The sequence below is a fragment of the Stylophora pistillata genome, chromosome 4 (assembly GCF_964205215.1).
Source record: "Stylophora pistillata chromosome 4, jaStyPist1.2, whole genome shotgun sequence".
NCBI classification, from domain to species: domain Eukaryota; kingdom Metazoa; phylum Cnidaria; class Anthozoa; order Scleractinia; family Pocilloporidae; genus Stylophora; species Stylophora pistillata.
The window spans coordinates 22,745,454-22,766,350 of NC_142522.1; the positions used below are offsets into that span (position 1 = coordinate 22,745,454).

At 38.4% G+C, this 20,897-nt stretch overlaps 2 protein-coding genes and 1 long non-coding RNA gene across 5 annotated transcripts in view; 2 read left to right on the top strand and 1 right to left on the bottom strand.

Annotated features, from left to right (window-relative positions):
• Nucleotides 1-2,728, top strand: part of LOC111323645 (uncharacterized) — a 7,368-nt gene extending 4,640 nt beyond the window's left edge. Inside the window, exons 2-3 of the mRNA XM_022927050.2 lie at nucleotides 1-1,582; nucleotides 2,067-2,728. The exon at nucleotides 1-1,582 is cut by the window's left edge and continues 1,495 nt beyond it. Coding sequence (XP_022782785.2) covers nucleotides 1-1,581 — 1,581 coding nt within the window. The 3' untranslated portion in view covers nucleotide 1,582; nucleotides 2,067-2,728. The remainder of the gene's footprint in view (nucleotides 1,583-2,066) is intronic.
• Nucleotides 2,071-14,318, top strand: LOC148732901 (uncharacterized). Of its 2 annotated transcripts, XM_088758836.1 has the most exons (6): nucleotides 3,813-4,270; nucleotides 7,958-8,019; nucleotides 8,253-9,547; nucleotides 11,832-11,892; nucleotides 13,569-13,707; nucleotides 14,138-14,318. In XM_088758836.1, the coding sequence occupies exons 3-6, from the start codon at nucleotides 9,471-9,473 to the stop codon at nucleotides 14,305-14,307; spliced, it is 447 nt and encodes a 148-aa protein (XP_088614962.1). In that variant the 5' UTR covers nucleotides 3,813-4,270; nucleotides 7,958-8,019; nucleotides 8,253-9,470; the 3' UTR covers nucleotides 14,308-14,318. The 2 variants fall into 2 exon arrangements, with proteins under 2 accessions (XP_088614963.1, XP_088614962.1); XM_088758837.1 differs by lacking the exon at nucleotides 8,253-9,547 and having other exon boundaries at nucleotides 2,071-4,270.
• Nucleotides 14,313-20,612, bottom strand: LOC148732902 (uncharacterized). Of its 2 annotated transcripts, none has more exons than XR_016000701.1 (4): nucleotides 20,218-20,612; nucleotides 15,835-15,896; nucleotides 15,227-15,380; nucleotides 14,313-14,616 (listed from the first exon to the last, which is right to left on the bottom strand). It is a non-coding gene; the product is annotated as an uncharacterized LOC148732902 (long non-coding RNA). The 2 variants fall into 2 exon arrangements; XR_016000702.1 differs by having other exon boundaries at nucleotides 15,227-15,385; nucleotides 20,218-20,514.
• Between the last annotated feature and the right edge of the window lie 285 nt (nucleotides 20,613-20,897).

The following is a 20,897-nucleotide window of genomic DNA, read 5'->3' on the forward strand; positions in this document are numbered from 1 at the left end:
AAGAGCAAAGCACTTGAGATGATGAAGGAAACTGGAAAGAAAGATCAATCGCAAATCGATGTTCTTTATGATTTAGGCCATGCATATTCCTCTCAGAGAAACTTCTCAAAGGCCCGTGAAACCTTGCTTGAAAGCATAAAAAACCACCAAAGTACTCGATCTTCCCTTAACGATGAAACCGACAAGATTTCATTGGATGGTACGAATTGTTCTTGTTATGAATCTCTTTCGTGGCTTCTTCTTCGCGAGACGAATTTCAACCAAGCTCTTTTTACTCTAGAGCTCGGACGAAGTCGCGCTCTTGTTGATCTAATGTCGAAGAAGTACGGAATAAAAAGGACTCCCGGCCTAAATGAAGTAACTCTAAATGCTTTTCAGGACTTTTTTAAAGAGCAGCAAAGAAACTTTCTCTTTATAGCAGCATTTGAAATGAAAATTTTCGCCCTGTGGTTCGTTGACAAAGGCGGAAGTGTAAAATTCAGACTGGTTAATGTAGACTTGGAAACAGAGCTATCCAAAGAAAGTAGTGCTACTGAAGAGCCTGGGATGGATACATCTTCATCAACTTTGGATGACATTCAATGCGAGGATCGTTCATTGGCCTCACTGTATGAAAATGATCCATTTGCTCCACTGGAACAAAAGTTAAAACCAAACAAAGGTTCCGTGCAAAAGCTTGGGATAAAACAAATCGGAGGAAAGTCATATCGTATCTTTTCTTGCATGTTCAAGTCGTACGCGGCCTTCATTGCTCCCATTTTTGACCTCATAGACAGCTCGGAGATCATCATATCCATAGAATCTGGCTATTTCTTGACACCTTTTGCATCATTAAAGGATGACAATGGAAAGTACCTTTCTGAAACTTTGAGGGTCCGCCTCATCCCATCACTAACGACACTGAAGCTCATTCATGACTCGCCAGCCAGCTATCACTCTCAAAGTGGAGCTTTGATCGTCGGAGATCCAGCTGTCGGCCCAATAGAGATCAATGGATGTGTTAAGACTCTGGATCCATTGCCTAAAGCCAGAGAGGAAGCTCAGATGGTGTCAAGGTTGGTGGGAGTGCCTTGTTTGATAGGAGAGGAGGCAACAAAGGAGGATGTCTTGAGAAGAATCCAAGAAGTGAGCTTAGTGCACATTGCTGCCCATGGCGATGAAGACACCGGGGAAATAGCTCTTGCTCCCAACAAGTCTGTCGTTGGAGTTTCCAAGAAGGAAGACTTCTTACTGACAATGAACGACGTAGCTCAAGTTGGTATCAGAGCCAAGCTGGTGGTACTCAGCTGTTGTCATAGTGCTCGTGGTAAGACATTGAAAGCCGAAGGGATTGTTGGAATTGCTCGTGCTTTCCTAGGATCCGGTGCTCGTTCAGTTCTGATGTCTCTTTGGGCTGTGGATGATGGAGCTACAAAAGCATTTATGAACATATTCTACAAGTTCTTGATTCGTGAGAAACTCAGTGCAAGTGAATCTCTTCACCAGACCATGAGAAAGATGAGAGAGTCAGCTCTGTACTCTGATAGGAAGTACTGGGCTCCGTTTGTCTTATTTGGTGACGATGTAACTCTCAACTTTTAGGGTAAGTATCGAATTCTACCTTTAAGTTTCCGATTAAAAGTACCAACAATGCGTGCGAAACTACCAGTTTTATCCCTGACAGTTTTCCTCGTTAGTGGACCGAAGAAATAAAGTCTGAAATATACTTAAATGCCGGATAACAGATTCAAAAATCGCGACTAGCTGGATTCAAATCAGTTGGTTTGTTAAAGGTGTTTGCTGCCGGCTTAAACTTGGGACCTTCGCAGGTGTGAAACCAGGGCTCAGATCTCCCAGCTGCACTACCTCCAATTTAAAAATGGTTCTATTTTTTTGTCTACATACACGTTCCTGCCCGTGGCGTCAATCAGTTAGTCTTGGATTTAATTGCCATACCTTTTTACTGACGTATGAGTTGTTTGGCCTTCGATATTGCAGTTTTTGTTTCATTTTCTTCTGAATAAAAGTGCTTCCTCTGTAAACTTTGATAAAAATTTAAGATCTTTTAATATGTTTATGGTTCTCAGGTGATCATGCAAGAGGACGAACCAGAACATGAACATCTCCAAATCAAGGCCCCTGTGGTACAATGATGCGGTACAGCCTTGTGAAAGGACCACTTTGTACAATACAATGCTTGGGGGCCCTCGAAGCTGAGTCTACCATGCCAAGTTGACATTTTTACTTCATTTGCTTAGTCTTCTCTCTTCCATTTTTCTTAGAATTTAGCCGGAGTAACATTGAAAGGTGACTTTATTTGATGCCTTCCTAACCGTTTTTAACCACTTTACCCCTAAGAGTCTAGCTTTTAATTTCTCCTCACAATATCACCCATGAATCACACAGTAAGGTCGAACCTCGTTCCCAGGGTCTCTCATCTTCCTGCCCCTTGGAGCGAGAGAGAACAGACCTGGGGGCGGGAAGATGAGAGACCCTTGGAACGAGGTTAATTAAGGTCGTGAGAAAAAAGAGGAAGGGATCACCAACTGAAGCTAGAAGCTCTTGATTGTTAAACCAATTGTCCTTGTTCGCACATTAAGAAATTTGTAGAGAGCAGTGTGGATGGAGAATATCTATACTGATGTCAAGGTTTTAAGGGTCAGAAGCTTGATTCTTTTTATATGTAGTTGTAAGGCTTGACCACAAAGGTTCAGAAATTATATATAATGTAATGATATCTTTAGCTTTATTTTAGCTCTAAGACTGAAAACTAAAGGTGATTTTGACTGATTAAACGGTAACCAGTCAAGTCGCCCGTGAGTCATCTCGCCCGGAGTCATGTCATGTCGCCCAAAGTCATGTCATGTCGCCCGAAGTCAAGTCATCTCGCCCGAAGTCATGTCATGTCGCCCGAGACCTGAGTCATGTTTAAGTAACTTGTTGCATTGAGTTGATCATATTAAGTTTAACGGTATTTTAGCATTTCTTTGACATGACCTTTTTTCTGTTAAAATTTACATTTTAATACAGTAAGGTAGTATCAAATGAGAAAGTGAACAGTAGAAGTATATTTTGATATAAAAAGTTATAAATTTTCATTGTCAAAGCTAGGTAGTTTCACACTCATGGCCGCACACGATAGAGACCCTCGAAAATGTAACGAGCCTAGCTTTTTTTTGTCAATATTCAGGGTAAAACATTTTATTTCAAGGAACAAGAATTAGGTTGTTGCCATTTAGTAACGGTATTTTAACTTCAGTGTGATACGTGACCAATAACCAATTATTGGTTTCATTTTCAAAGAGTGATTGTAGTCTGCAGTGGCCTCAGGTTTGCGACGGTTACAAATCAAGAATTTTGAAAGACTAGTATTAGATCAATATTAGCATCGAGCAAATGTGCACCCACTCCTCCCCAAACCTAACAACGATAAACTGATTGCAATATATGGTTAATGTTGGACTAGGGGAGGGGTGGGTGCGCAGTTGCTCAGATACAAACATTGACCCCTATTATTATTTTTTTTGAGAAGTGAATCAAATGAAATTCGGAAAGGAAATTGCGTGAGTACGTTGTTTCCTGTTTTCTGCGTCATGGGCATAAGTCGATGATAAAATGCGGTGAAACCACTTTACTGAGATGTTGAAGATAATTTTTTTCAGATTTATGGTTGATTCTAATATAATAATTTGAACGTAAGCTGGTGAAAGCTCAAGTGCAAGGCGCCCCATTTGTGATGCGATAATTCCAGCCCCTCTCCCACCTCTCCCTTTTCGGGTTACAGGTGCACGAGTCGCAAAAGATCAAAAACCGCAGAGTCTCACCCAACAGAAGCTGGCCATGAATTGTATACAGCTTTCATTCTTTAAAATCCAAACCCAAACTGATTGAGTGCTCGGAACTGTGATTGTTTTTCGGTAAACTTTGTGGTTTAAACGAGCTATTTGAAGGAAACGCGTTTATCTGCGTAATGCTTCCCAAGTTTTCTATCACAACTCCACTTGTATTATGATGTGCTTGGGGACTGGGACCAAATGATGAATTAAACATGGCGGCGAAAGATGACGCCCGAGAAAGAGTGCATTTTACTCTTCTTTGGCTCCATTTATTCGCAACGAAAACGGCGGCTTAAGTATCCAATGGCGTGGGTACGTATTTCTTCCCCTTTCTGGGTACTCTGATGAAGGAAACACGATTTTGATAGCTGCTTAAAGACAGAAATGGAGACCTGATGTCAACACACACGTGCACCAACCATTATTGAAACATTCACAGATACAATCAGCCATAGGTAAGCTCGCCTGTTCAAGAACTATTCGTTTTAAACATGCTGCTTTTAGATTTCGTGTCTTTGAAATTCATGCAACATATTGAACGAAAACTATTCCGTTAGATGTAAGCAAAGTGGCCCATTAAGTTGTTGTTGTCTGATCACAGGGGGCCCATACAATCTGTTTGTGTAGCCGACTGTTGTTTTATAGTGAATATACCAGATTTACCGTTTGCCTCGCCAATAGTGATATATTGCTGACTATGTACATAAATCATTGACGAATAAACGTTGAATTACTTTACCCGTGGTGTATAGTTGTCCTTTTTTCCTCAAAAATGTTTTTTTGAGTGATTTTGAATAAGTCTGAGTTCATCGTTAATGTAATGCATAAAAGAAAGACAAGGGTGGAAGCCTTGTTTCAAAAGGGTTTAAGCACCTGAGCGATTCCCCCCTAAAATCGCATCGCTCCACTTTCAAACTTCTCAGCACTAAGGTCAAAAGATGCACGATTCTCTTCGTACCTTCCAATTCAATTTCTGATTGACCAATTCAAAATAAGGTCGTCCAATCAGAAAAGGGAAATCAACATGATGGTTTCTGGCTGGCACACGAGAATCTTGCTACGCATCCCAGATGCTCAAATACTGTGGGATTTTGATTTTCTTCGCGGGCTAGCTCCGGTCCATTTGGATGGATTTTCGATTGGAAGGTAGGAGGAGAATCACATCTTTTGACCTTAATGCTGCGAAGTTTGAAAGTGGAGCGATGCGATTTTCAGGGGGAAAATCGCTCGGGTGCTTGAACCCTTTCGAAACAAGGCTTCCACCCTGGTCTTTCTTTTATGCATTACATTAACTACAAACTCAGACTTATTCAAAATCGCTCAAAAAAAACATTTTTGAGGCAAAAGGATGACTATACACCACAGGTAAAGTAATTCAATGTTTATTGATCAATGATTTATGCACATAGTCAGCAATATATCACTATAGGTGAGGCAAATGGTAAATCTGGTACATTCACTATGAAACAACAGTTGGCTACACAAACAGATTGTATGGGCCTACACAAACAGATTGTATGTGGTCTGATTATGAGTTGAATACATACATGTACATGTACCTTTGATAATTTGTATTTACTAGGTAAGCGTGTTATGTGGCTAGAATTTTTCTGAGATTCGGATACAGTGTAGCAATGCTGGCTGCATTTAGTAGATATTTTGAATTTAAAGGGAAATTTTATTTACAATACTTATTGTTTAAGAACTTTAAACATTTTGACCCCCTCCCCTCCATTCTTCTTGTTAGATAACATAGTTCAATGTTAAATTGGGTAAAACATAAAAATTTATTGTATACCTGTTAACTCTTGCACTCTTGGTGTGAGTTGTACAGAATACATCTGCAGATCAAACACTCCAATTGCTCAGCTCCCTCCCAGTTTAACAACAATTGGTAGAAAAAAGGTTTACCTGCTAGAGCTGCAAGAGAGGATATGTAAAGGCAAATGAACCTGAAATAATAAAACAGAGGAACAGGCCATATGAATGATCAGTATGTTTGCTAAAAGTAATTAGATTGTCCACCTGAAAATGCTGAGAATTGGCTTATGGAGGTGAAGAAACAAACATCTTCATGTTTGGCTCATTAAACTTTTTTGTAAATTGTTTTCAGAATAGGAAATTTCCAAATTATCTTTGACCCCTTTTTTAAGGCCTGGTTCTCAACTATTCTTGTGAAAATGAGTTCAATTTATTTGTGAATGAAAAGAATGAATGAAAAGAATGAATGAAAAGAATGAATGAAAAGAATGAATGAAAAGAATGAATGAAAAGAATGAATGAAAAGAATGAATGAAAAGAATGAATGAAAAGAATGAATGAAAAGAATGAATGAAAAGAATGAATGAAAAGGATGAGCACCAGGACTTGCTTTGAAAAATGGGGCTAAAGGTAATTTGGAAATGGACTATAGGCATGAAAAGCTTTTATCTCTTTTACCTTTCTTCAAAATATGGAAATGTTGAAAATTATCCCATTTGGGCCATTATGGCAGTCATGTATGGAGGTTGAAATTTGGTGCATGTTTAATTAAGATGCCTGTATAAACCAACAAAATACCATAAAAACCTGGAGATAAGCTGCACCCGCAGATAAGCCGCACCCTGAATTTAGCTGCTCAAATTTTGAAAAAATGTTTTCTTAAAGAAATCAAAGAAATCCAAAGTTGAGTCTTAAGAAGTCTTCTTCATCCGCTGTTCATCAAATGTAAACTCACATCACTATTAACATTGCAATGGAAAATACTTAATCAAAGTCTTACCCACAATTTTAGCACTTTTTATATTAAATTAATATAATGAACATCATTTCTACCAACTTTGACATATGATTGGTCTTTTTGTTGGGGCTCTCCTCATTTTACCATGAGTAGATTTGATAAAAAAACTGAATTTTTAAAAAGATTTCCAGCCTTTGGTGGTAGATCATTCAGTGAGCTTAAGTTAGAAAATGAATATCCGTAGACTTTGAACTTTCCAAATGCGTAAACAAAAGTTAAATGCTTAAACATAACAAAAGAAAGCTACACCTTTCTCTTAATCACCAGAAGAGTACCAATGGTGGCCTGTGATAGTTAATCATAGCTAATGGTAGCTACAGTAATCAAGATAAAAGGATGAAAAAGAATTGTAAAGTATAACAATTACAAATTAGAAATTGTAGCCTACAACATACAAAAATAGATAAACAAAGAAATTAAGTTAAAAAAGTTATGAGTTGGTAAATATGTAGATTAAGGTATATACATCAACAGGAGTATCCTTTTGAAATGTCCAGTAACTGATGATGTATGACCTCAGTCTGTAAATTTATAGTGCTTTAGTGTACAAAGGCTGGTGGGAATACTATTCCAGATTTATAAACCAATCCTTGAAAATTAGTTGTTCATATGGTCAGTTCTTGAGTACTTTATATAGAAATTGCCTGCCACTTAAGATCTCGTCTTATAATGGTGTTTCTCTAAGGAATAATTAAATGTTTCAGAAATGTTACTTTGGAGGTGTTATGTGGTTGACCAAATCATGCTTAATAAGTTTTTTTCAGTGAAAGCAGTTTTTGTTTTAAGTGAAAAGGTTATTAAGTTATCAGGGTTACATCAGTACAGTTGAAGTACAATGTTAGCCTGTTACTCTCAAAGAGAGATACAGAGGATAAGACATGGGTGTGCATGAATATTGAATTTCTCTTCAAGTTGAACATGAGAAGAGAAATTCCTTATCAAGAATTCTGCTTCAAGAAATCTTAAACTTCACTGTTTGTAAAGGATTTGAATTTTTCATTGTTGTTAGCAGCTACAATCCAAGAAAATTACTGTGAATTACCTTGGATTGAGAATAGTGAAAGCTTTGCCATTCATTCATCATTACCTGATCGTGTGGTGTAACTGACATGTCAGCAGCTGATTGGCTGTTTGAAAATATTGTAATTCTACACAGGTGCTGTTATGACCTTTCTCAGGGCTGGAAATCCTAAGAAAACACCACATTTTGTAATCAATATTAAGTATATCCCATACAAGTCAAGAGTGCTTTTGACATGCGCTGATTGGCTAGTTTGGAGGTGAATAGCATGTGAAAGTATCATTTCTTCCAGGAAAGGGTTTCAGATTTTCATTGTTTTGTTTGTTTTCAAATTTTTTGCAGTATGGATCATGGACTGAAAGTAGACAAACCTGTTGGTAGATGATATTAGCACACACTCAGAGGTAAATATACTTAAACTCACAATATAAAAGGCAATTCCCTTCAATCTTGTGGTAGTGAAAGGATTCACCACTCCATCAAGGGGGAAGCTAGATCAGCAGAGTCTTGCACTCCTGGTAGGATCACCCATTCCAAACAGGTCAAACAGAGGAGATCAGACAAATTGCAGATGGTACATATGATCAGTAGTCTTATGAATGCATCGTGAGGTCTCAAAATGACAATATTTTTCTAGATGCTTTAAAAGGACAGGACAAACTTTTTCCAAAATTGTGTCAACTTGACAGATGGGTTCCATATGTCAGCCAAGGTTTTTATTCAGTCATTTAGAGTACTGCTTAATTGTAAACTGTGTACAAGAGACAAGTGACTAATAGCAGACATGCATTGAGTCAGCTTAACCCATGAAGTCTCTTCCTCAGTCTTGATCTGAGATGCTAAGACTTGGTCCACCAAAAAACAAAGAGAAGAATGTGAAAACTGTTTCAGAGACTGGATTGTCTTACTTCAATAAATGGATCTTGAACTGTGTACAAGAGATGGGTGACTAATAATTGACCAGCGATGGTGTTGGCTTCACCCAAAAAGTCTCTTCCTCAGTTGTGATCTGGATTGCTAAGACTTGGTCCACCAAAAAAAAAAAGACAAGAGTGTGAAAACTGTTTCGGAAACTGGACTGTTTTGCCGCAATAAATGGATCTTGAACTGTTTACAAGAGATGGGTGACTAATGGTTGACCAACAAGGTGTTGGCTTCACCCCAAAAGTCTCTTCCTCAGTCATGATCTGGAATGCTAAGACTTAGTCCACCAAAAAAACAAAGAGAAGAGTGTGAAAACTGTTCAGAAACTAGACTCTCTTTTTGTGCTGAATGGATCTTGGACTGTGTACAAGAGATGGGTGACTAATGATTGACAAACAATGGCGTTGGCTTCACCCAAAAAGTCTCTTCCTCAGTCGATATCTGGAATGCTAAGACTTGGTCCACTGGAAAACAAAGAGAAGAGTGTGAAAACTGTTTCGCAAACTGGACTGTCTTGCTGCAATAAATGGATCTTGAACTGTTTGCAAGAGATGGGTGACTAATGGTTGACCAATAAGGCATTAGCTTCACCCAAAAAGTCTCTTCCTCAGTCTTGATCTGATATGCTGAGACTTGGTCCACCAAAAAAGAAAGAGAAGAGTGTGAAAACTGTTTTGGAAACTGGACTGTCTTGCTACACTGAATGGATCTTGAACTGTTTACAAGAGATGGGTGACTAATAGCTGACCCACAATGAAGTCAGCTTAACCCACAAAGTCTCTTCCTCAGTCTTGATCTGATATGCTGAGACTTGGTCCACCAAAAAAGAAAGAGAAGAGTGTGAAAACTGTTTTGGAAACTGGACTGTCTTGCAACACTGAATGGATCTTGAACTGTGCACAAGAGATGGGTGACTGATACTTAACCAGCAATGGTATTGGCTTTGCCCCTTGACAAGAAAAAGAAAGTGGGGGAGAGGGAAACAGAAGAGGATACATCACTTTCATTATAAGAATTTTGCTCTTCCCCTTCTCCTCCCCCCCCCCTTCCTTTAAGACTCCAACATGCAATTATCACTTTGACCGAGAGTTTCACTGGAATGGCTGTTATTCTCACGCTTTTCATTCCACTAATTTATTTGTGTTTTCTCATTGCCATGTACCCACCGATCACGTAGCTCCTCTTTCTGCGTTTAAAAGCAGACACAACCCACAATTCCTCTATTCGCTCCAACGAAGGGCTAACACTCGAAGTCAGCTTTTATAATCGTAACAGTGGCCAATTTACCATTTCAACTTTGTTGATATATTCAAATTATTTCGTTACCCCCACCGACACAGCCCCAAACAGTTTCTTTAGAAACTATCAGCCTTTATTCATTTGTTATTCTCACAGACTTAAATACTGACTGACTGAAAGGTAAACTTATGGACACAGATGGTTTGGCTATTCACTAAATTTACAATGAATGAAAAAGATGTATTGTTTTCAGAAGTTTTAAACTAGCTGATACATTAACTGAGTGACTTCCTCGCAGAGTGACCTACCCGCCTCCCGGTTAGCTCAATGGATAGAGCGCTGGACTGTTGTGCGGGAGGTCGAGGGTTCGAGCCCCGACCGGACCAACACTCAGGGTCTTTAAATAATTGAGAAGAATTTGCTACCTTTCTATAACATCTAGAAATGGTTAGATATTCTAGTCTTCTCGGATAGGGACAAATAAATGGAGGTCCCGTCTCCTGCAGGGTTAGGGGTAGGAGACGTTAATTTCCCACACACGAGATTACTGTGTGATGGATGTCCTCCCCTGGGGTGGGATGGGTGGGAGGGTGGACTAGCACGAATGGTTCCTATGTTCCTTTCTAGTCCTTCCCCACTGCAAATAATGCAGTGAAAACGGACAAAATTAAATCAAAATTAAAATTAGAATGTTTGACCAACAACATCTTCCGATGACTGACCTATTGACTTACAAAATGTTTGACTGGTACCCTGACTGGCTGAATGTGCATTTGATTGAGTGGCTGTCATGTTTTCTAAGACTTAAGAACTGGCAGCTACATTGACTGATTGAGGTGGTATGTCTTATTGACTGGCTGATTGACCAATAGACAGGTTTGCTAGGAGCATGCCCTTTTGAAAGACAGGGAGATTTCATGCCCAGTCCACCTAGTTGCTGCACTGAAAGTTACTACTAGCTAGCTGACTTGCTGGATCACTAACTGTCTATAGAATTTTACTACTTGGCAAGCTGGCTGACAGACTGACTAGCTGGCTTGTTGATGGAGTGACTGAAATTAGCAGAGAAGGGCAAAGGAGTGAGTGAATGTGTGATGTGCTGCCTGTCTGACTGCCCTTGTGCTGGACTGACTTTTTGACTTATTGTCTAACTGACTGACCAATTTGGTTTTATCAACTGAGTTGATAATGTGATTCAGTCATTGTATAGAAAAACTAAAGGCAATGTATCAAGAGTTAGTTAAATGTCAACATCTTTTTATAGTGGCCATTTCTATTATCAACTCAGTTGATAAAACCAAATTATCTAGATACAGTTTGATAGCCTGTTGGGCCGAATTACTGACTGACTGGTTGATTGACTGTCAGACTGCCTGACTGACTTGCTGACTGACTGACTTACTGACTGGCTGGTTGGCTGACTGGTAGCCAGGTTGGCTGATTCACTGACTGACTGACTGACTGACTGACTGTCTGGTTGATTGACTCTCAGGCTGCCTGACTGACTCTCTGACTGAGTTACTGGCTGGCTGTTTGACTGCCTGACTGACTTGCTGAATGTCTCAATAACTTATTTACTAGCCAACTGGCTCATCGCCTGAGTGAGTGATTGACTGGTGGACTGATGGGCTCAGAACTACTGGTGGCTGGTTACTGGTGGCTGGCTTACTGACCAACTAACTGACCATCTAACGGACATCTAATTTACTGATTGATTTACTCACTGATTAACTGCCTGCCAGACTGACTGGCTAAATGGCTGATTGATTGATTGACTGACTGGCTGAATGGTTTCCAGACCAATTGACTGACCTTCTGACTGACAAACTGGCTGTCTGACTGGCCATCTGACTGATGCCTGACTAACTGGCTTACTGTCTGGCTGACATTTTGGTGAATAGCATTGTTGCACTTTGACTCTTTCATGGTGATAAAAAATTTAGAGTTAGCTGTAAATTTGTAAATTCAGCAGTTAACTATTTGAAATAAATTAAGTGGAACCAGAAGTGTCAAAGTATACATCTGTAAATTTCTCGTTCCTTTCCTCCTCTAGGAAACCTTTCGAGTCCAAGAAAGTCAAGGAAACCAGGCAACCGAGAATACGTTCAATTTTGGTGAGTGTAAATGACGCGTCGTCGTTAAACGGCTTTTAATGAATTGTTTCATCCATTAAGAGTATCCACACCTTACGTTTTGCATTTAAAAGTATTTTCAATGCTAATATATAGATTTAGCCAAGCCTAAAGGTGGAGCTCCCAAGTTCGTATTATTAATGATAACATAAAAAGATGTGCATTTGCCAAGACTCGCCTGAGACACCCCTCCCTTCATTTTGATAGTCTCCCCTACCCTACCCGTGCAATCTGAAGGCAAGTACGTACGTACGTACGTACGCTCGGTCAGTCACGTATACCTCATACATACATACCACATACATACCTCACGCATACCTCAGACTAGTACAATAACCATTCTTGGTCTCACGTTTCAGCCGAACTGCAAATTCAGTACTCACCTAAAAGAAAAGTTAGGTAAAGCTAATAAAGGGTTATACGTTATCAGATGCCTCCGCAAGGAAGGATGTAGCCAAGCAGAAGTAGATGTTTTATTTAATTCCATTGTCCTACCTAATATCACTTATGCTCTATCTGTGCATGGGGCCTCTGAGTCAGAGCTAACTATAGCCCAGCAGTTTTTAGATCGTTGTTTTAAACGTAAATACATATCTAAGAAATTAGTGATAGGTGACTTACTTAAAACGCAAGATCACAAAATTTGTCGCAAGGTTTCAACTATCCTGAGCCATCCTCTTAGAGCCTACTTCCCTGAGACCAAGATCACGAGGTATAATTTGAGAAATAAATCCCCTGTCATGCCCGCTATTCGCACAAACCGTTTTAAGAATACATTTTTTAATAGAATTGTTTTTAAGTATAATGTAGCTTTGTGAAAGTGTACTTCCTGTATTAGATGTAACATAAGATATGTAATTTTATCTTTTGAACAATAAAGACACAAGACACACAGACGTGACAACCAAACGAAAAGAGGTTGACCATATTCCATGGGTATGGGGCTTTGCCCCACACGCGTGGTAGCCCCGCTATTAGGGAGCAAAATATTTTTAATTGGAACCAAAAACGTTCAATTCTGCAATATTTATCCGTTAGCTATTCTCTTTGGTCGAGGAAGACGATAATACTTTTGCCTTGCGGGTACAGTTGGTCTAATTATTGAACCCCTTCAACTCAAGTCTCCGCTATTCAATATAAGTTCCACATTCGGAAATTTGCACCTGCAAATATTTAATGCGCAATAAATCACTTTTTCTGGGAACAGGGGCCCGTTTCCTGAAAGTCATGCTAACATAACAAATCCTTGTGTTAATATCAAAACTTAAATAGAGACACCGGTTTTGGTACCTCAACCAGCCCGTTTTGTTTCTTTAGCTAACAGTTTTATTGTAGAATTTTAAAAACGTTTGAAACCCCCATCTTAAATGAAAACAGAACAGCTTTACGTACCTATTGTGTAACCGGGACCTTGTAGAAGCGGGCCTGAAGAACCATAATTTTTACAATATTCCTTGACTATTGTAGAACCTTTTAAAGTGAATTCTGTGTTATTAAGGCAAATATTTTTAGTGTTATTGTGTGGTAAATCATTTCAAGTGGAACCAGAAGTGTTTAATTCTTCAATATTTCTAAATTTGCAACTCTCACATGAAGCACTCGCCAGGAATGTCAAATGTTGTAAGTTAGTAATTCGTTGATTTCTCTTTACTTCGCAGCTACCTCTGCCCACTTCACGAATGAAGCTGAAAGAATGTTTTAATCTTGAAAGGAAGTGTCAGTCGGGAGTTTTAAATCCCCCGTTCACATCGTCCTTATGGTGGTCCTTGTGGAAATGTTTCAATGACACATTTGAAGGTCTCGGATTGGACCGACCCCCGATTTTTTTTATTATTATTATTATATTATTTTCTGTGGTATGAACATCTACAAAATTACAATACAATCAATTTTAGTATAGATGTATATTACAATCGTTTTCTTACAAACTTATAATACAGTGATAGTACATCAATTTTAGTATAGATGTATTTATAATACAGTGATAGTACATCAATTTTAGTATAGATGTATTTATAATACAGTGATAGTACATCAATTTTAGTATAGATGTATTTATAATACAGTGATAGTACATCAATTTTAGTATATGTATTTATAATACAATTTTTTTTCCACCCATCCAGCCTCCCCCACCACACCCGCCTTTCAAACAACTTTCTTAAGACTTTCTTAAAGTTGTCGATCTTGTGGTAAAATTTTAGGGTCTTTCTATCTTACTTTATAGATGTCACTAGAAGTGACCACCTCAAGCAAGAGACCAAGGGGAAATGTCAACCTCGGAAGGAACGAAAAATCGGGTGTGTGGTCGGCGACGGTGGACGGATCGACCCCCGATTTTTCGGGGAGGTTCAAACGAAAAATATCAACCTTCCTATCTTCTGGTTAATAAAATGATCACACACAAATAGAGCGTCTTTATTGTGTATCAATAAATATTTAACTCTCTATTCTTCTGCACAGTACAACAATAAACAAAGAACAACGAACAAAGCACAATGAAACGCTAACTCCGTCAATCTGATTTTCTAGTTTTGTCAAATTCTCATGGTGGTTTGTGGCCACTTCCTTAAACTAATAAATAAAAATTATAATTGTGTTCTCCGTCATGGACACGAGTTAAAATTCCTGACTTCTGACGATACGTGGAGATCCTTCCATTCTCAGTCTACCTCAACCTCTTTCAGCTTGATTGTTTTTGGGTATCTTAAACAGAAAAGTAATCACATATCACATGTATTGTACAACTTGAAGTGATAGCTCCTTAACATATGGGAAAAGGATTGAACTTCTTGGAAAGTCAACAGAAGGTCGTTCAATTTCATCAAAAAATTTCCAACCAACCAATACATCTCATAAATGAAAAAATAGTGAATTAGAAGGGAAAACATGCGTATGACTTCATTCATGAACCAACTTGAACTTGCATTACAAATGCTATGCTTGTCAATCGACCCACGATTTTTTCGGTCTTTCCAAGGTTGACAATTTATTTTTCTTGGCTCTGGTTTGAGATGGTCATTTCACACGACATCTTAATCAAGATAGTGAGAGCTTCAAATGGGCCATACAAACGTACCCCGCCAAAAGACTTAGAAATTTTTTCCTTTAAATACAACCAGGATGCTCGTCCGTATATTTTTTAATTTATCTGAGTGAAGCACAAGGACGTAATTGGCGGAGTGTTTTTTTCGGGCAGAGATACCGGCGAAATAAAAAGAAATAAACGAATTACTCACTTTCTATCATATTATTGGGATGGCTTCATACAAGAATTACAATTCTCCGTTCAACAACACCACACAGTTACACTCACCAGAACATTATGCAACTTGGCTGGTTGGACCCCATATTTTTGCTTCTTCCCAAAGTTGAAAATTTTCCGTACTCCCTTGCTTTAAATTGTCAGTCTATTAAAAGAGAACGAGACAGCTTCAAAGGACCAACTCGAACATTTCCTGCCAAAGACTCTATACTTGAAAATAAAACACGAACGTGCACGCGTAAGTATATAAATGTACTACAAAGACAAAGATCCTTAACTATTCTTGTAGCACAAGAAAAATTTTACTGCTTACGGTGGCGTTGGTTTTCGACCCATCACACTGCCTACTTTACAAGTTTAACATGTTTCCTTTTCCTCCTACGGTCAAAGATAATTGCAATATAAAGGGCAAAAAATAGAGGTTGAACTCGAGAAATGAAAAAAAGGTTTACTCGACATTTTCTTTTTTTTTTTTTATTTACATAAAACACAACAGGACATAAAGTGTCTTGAATAACTTTGTACCATATGAAATGCAAGTTGGCGGAGGTTGTAGACCCTCGACCGTGCCGTCCTCGCTGGGATGATATTTTCAATTCATTTGGTATTCCACTGGAATAACTCATTTCTCATAAATTTGCAAAGAGAGCCTCACTTACCACACGCAAGCTTCTCCCGACACAAGAATGTCTCATACATCCATGTACATCCCAGATCGAGACTGAAAAAGAGACATCATAAGTTAAGTCCACTCTATCGAGGGTCAACTATCAGTAAGATACTTCACTGCAACAAGACAGTCCACTTTCCTAAACAGTTTTTACACTCTTCTCTCTTTTTTTTTTGGTAGACCAAGTCTTAGCATTCCAGATCAAGACTGAGGAAGAGACTTTATAGGTTAATACACTGTTAATCTGTTTTTCTGTATTTCTATTGGTTTTGTAATTGGACCTTTCAGCGTCACCACACGCATATAAAAGACAATTTTAGCGTCCCTTTAATCAGTTCTTCGTAAGTTTTGAATAGTCTTGGTAAACTTTCGCCCTTTCGTATTCTCAACCTCTGGCACAAGCGGGACCGATATGTGAGTACCTTTATAACTTTGTTTTTTCTAGTCTAGTCTTTTCAGTGTTGGGCAACAATATTCAAACAGGTATTGCCATATTATCTACTGATTTAAGATTAAGGGCCAAATTCGTGCCAAATGCGAGTGAACGCCCGTAATTTAAATAAGAACAATGGGCTGTTAACCAGCCACCAAACTTCTTTTAATTTGTATGGGTACTTTTGTTCTGTTTTATTTGTATTGCTAATCTCGATATCGACGTTGGGGCCCAGTTTTTTACACGTGATTTTTTGATTATGTACTCCGCGGCTTTTCAGTAGATTGATAGAACTTCATTTGTATTGTTGTTTCAGTTTACGATCAATAGATTGGTTGATTGTGAGAATAATCGTTATTTTCATCATTGATTGTGGTTCGTGGTCAATTGCCTTTCAAGAATAAAGATTCGTACAAACGGTCAACTTTGGTTTGTCATTTCGATCAGTAAAATAGTCCTAAACGCCTCGTTAACCGCGTTTTGGAGCGACACCTCCTTGAACTTGAGAATTTAGAATTTTGGTCGCCGCAAACACTACAAACTGTGTGCAGGTGTTTTATCCACTTGTGCCTCAAAAACTTGCCTACTATTTTGGCTGTTACGAAAACTAAGACCCTCGAAAACTAAGACCTAAGACCTAAAATCGAATCCATCGAAATATAAAGTCAAATTGTAACCAAAATAGGTCAAATCTGTCAAATTATCTCATGTCCGAACCTTCCCACCGAGTTTTAAGTTAAATTTAACAGTAAATTTAGGGGTCTTAGTTTTCGTAATTTCGAAAACAGAGAGTCAGACCCCTCTTAGGTTTCATCATTATGAAAACTTAGACCCCCACTGCACCAATCTGTAAAATTTCTACACAGATTTAACTATGACTGTTCAAAGACTATAATCTCTTAATCAAACAACCAAAAACTGCTATCATACGCATGCTGATCTATGATCCACTAACAGTTTGTAGACTCTGCAATTTGACAAACTACTGTCATGCAATTGTCACTTTGTAATGATTGTTTTTTTTTCATTTAATAGTTCTGAAATTAGAACTCAAACTTCTCGAGATGATGCATTGCCAGTACAGGAAATTCATTCATTCATTCATTCAATTTTTTTTTTTTATTTAATGAGTGATTTTAGCAATTATCCCTCACAGACTATTTCTCCTTACCCCCACCCATACCCCTCAACTACCTTTACATCGTAACCCAGAGATCTCTGGGGTGGCAATCATTATGATAAAATAAAGTTTAAGAAAATGCAATGTAACATATACTCCTTTTTTCTCCCTTTTATTAAAGCACTTTTCTATCTATGATCTAGTCAGGAAATGAAAAAAAAATCCATATTTTTGTGTGATGTTTAACTGATAATGCTGTTGACTACATGACAATTAGGCATTCAGGTCGCAGCCCACAACAAAGACAAAAATCCATCACCAGTGGAAAATCAATTTTATGACTTAAACGATAATTATAGACCAATAAGGGTAGGGCATATTTTCAGTGTACAATTATACCTAGGTAGTCATGGCTTTCATCCTCTTTCTAAAGCCACAATGCTAATATATGTCGGCAAACTGTTTGAAGAAGCAGATCATCTAGCACATGTATGATAGTAGTTCTTGGATTATAGTCTTTGAACGGTAATAGTTTGACTTTGTAGAAATTTTACAGATTGGGTTGGTGGGGGTCTTAGTTTTTGTAATGACCAAGACTAAGAGGGGTCTTTGTTTTTGAAATTATGAAAACAAGACCCCTAAATTTAATGTTAAATTGGACCTAAAGCTTGGTGGAAAGGATCAGACAGGAGATAATTTGACAGATTAGACCTATTTTGGTTAAAATTTGACTTAATATTTTGACAGATTCAATTTTAGGGGGCTTAGTTTTTGTAACACTCCTACCATTTCCCCCATTTTCTGAACTTTGGAAGGTCAGGAAACCCACATTTAAAAAAATTAAACCAGACTTATTGGAAACCTTTACACTACATAAATATAATTAGTAGACTGAAGTCAATTTCAATGTTAAGGACCTACTTTCTTGAGTTAAATTTCTTGATTCAAAATCATTTGAAAATATGTAGAGATTATTCCATGGAAATTGCACACTAATGATTTTTATTCATGAGTTAACATGCATCAAAAAGCAAATGAGTAAGCACAGTGAACAAGTGAGCTATTTGATGCACTGCAACAAGTGTATAAAAATTGTAAGTGTGCACTTTCCATTGTATGATGTTTTTATTTTATACATACTCAGATTTTTTTCTTAATGACCAACAAAGACTGGAAGCGAATGACTGTGAAAACATATTGCTCCTCTAATCAGAGACACAAACGATAGTACTTCATGGGATAAATTTCAGTTTTATGAAAATATCATATTTTTCCGCATTTTAAGAAAAACTTCATAGATAAGGTAAAATTGGCAATTTTTAATTTCATTTTTTAATGATGGGGCCTTATTTAAAAAACTAAAAATACTCATTTGGAATGTAAGAATCAAGTCCACTTTACCTTATATCAGAAATAGAAGAACTTATAACTTCAAAAATTAATTCACTCTTCAGGATGGCCACAAAAGTTGTGGGTCAAATGTAGTGCCCTAAATTTGCAAATGCTCAGCTCTGGGTCAACATGTCCAGGTTTAACCCTTTCCTTCCCAAGATCTCATTCACAACTCTCCTTACTGTCTGCTCTACAACTCTTACGATGTTGGTTTGGAGAATTTGGTTTTGGATCAACCAGTAATTCCCTCATTTTTTTTCTTGATTCTCATCCCTTGTCTGCTTGATGTTGTGTTTTTAGTATAATTATAGAGCTGAGCAAAGGGTTCCAGCAATCTGATTGCTCGAGCAGTTCCATATATGAAGCTATATAAACCCCTCTGCGCGGTTTATATAAAATGATAAAATAAAATGTTAATAAATGTTACTAAAATGTTATGACTTTAGAAATTGCTCTGTTGTTCAGCTCTGAAATTATACTAAAACAATTATTCGCCTCAGGTTCGGTGAATATTTAGTAAATAAACCCCTTCGGGCGGCTGGTATGTCGGCTGATAATGTCCACGGCTGAGAGATTGTCCGAAAAATGAATATTTGGCCGAGAAGCGAAGCTTTGAGGGCAAATATGAAATTTTGAGGACAATCTCTCAGCCAAGGACATTATCAGCCGACATACCAGCAAGCCAGAATGGGGTTTATTTATTTTATAATCCTCCCATTAATTTTCACATTGCAATTAAACTGCGCATACACACAGTAAAAAAGCCAGCGGTGATCTGATGGCGAATACACGTGATTGACGCAGGCAAGCAAAAAAAATGAGTTTGTTTTCCTTCCATGTAAATAGGAGAACGGAAAAGTTGAAACTCTTGTGTTGACTATGTTTCTTTTTCATGGAAAAAATCGGAGGACAAATATCAGCGTGGATGGGGGTTATTACATGATAACTGCCCTGTGATTTTGCACCACATAACGTAAAGTAACCAATAAAATCGTGCCAAAATTAATGGGTGGGTTATAATGTCGAATAATCCCTTTGACTTCGTCTCGGGGATTATTCGACAATATTCACATCGCCTTCGGCGAATAATTGGTCACTCAGGGAAGTTAAAGGATGAAGACTTGACCAGGTTATTGTGCAGTGTTCTTCGGTAAGATGCTTCACCCTCACAGCGCATCTCTACATTCAGGAGCGTACAAGGGCACGGGCAACTGATGAATTGCTTTAGGGGACTGGGTGGGTAGCCTACAGACTGTAGACTAGCATCCCACCCAGCAGGAGTAACGATATTCCCGCCGGTTTACGGGCTAACGTTCGAAACGTCAGCTTTTAACTCTTAACGGTGGCCAATTTACAATTTCAACTTAGTTGATAAAACCAAATTACATAATTTTTAGACTAATTCCTCATTACGGCTTTAACCTTACCTTTGATAGTTGATCTGAATGCCAAACGTGGTCTCCATTGCAGAGTTTTCCAGCCCTTGTATCATCATTTTTCCGTTCAAACGTCGTCAGACAAGAGCTTCCTTGTACTTAAAGGCGATTGATGCTTAAAATACTGTTTTTTCTACTGTTATGTATCAAAATCGGTGGTTTGTTCTATAATAATTGCAATTGTTTACGACGCTATGTCGGATTTACTCAGAACTAATTCCCAGTGCTTTTCGACTGACACAGCACCGCGGACAGACAACACGCGAAATCACGCGGCAACGCGCTTAGTGACGTTTACCCCACAGGAAACTTTAAAAGAACATTTGTAAAACCTTGGAATAACAGTTTCTCAAAAAACCGCCTGCGCACCCCCGCGGGTTTTGCCCACTTCATGTTTCCTTAGAGGATTGGCGGATTGGCCAAAACGCGGGCCTCTGTAACCTCCAGAGGTATCTTTCGGGCCGCAGTTTCCACTCTTTTCCCCCGCGCCCGCTGTTACCATGCCGAAAGTTAAATTAAAACTTTCCCAGTAGATGATGGCGTTATCCGCGTTATTGTGCCAGGAATTCCGATGGGTACCCTAAAACTCTCTGTCCGATGGACGACAGCACAGAGCGCGTAAAATCTATGACCCGGTAGTATTTTTTTATGATTTTCATATGTAACTGTTG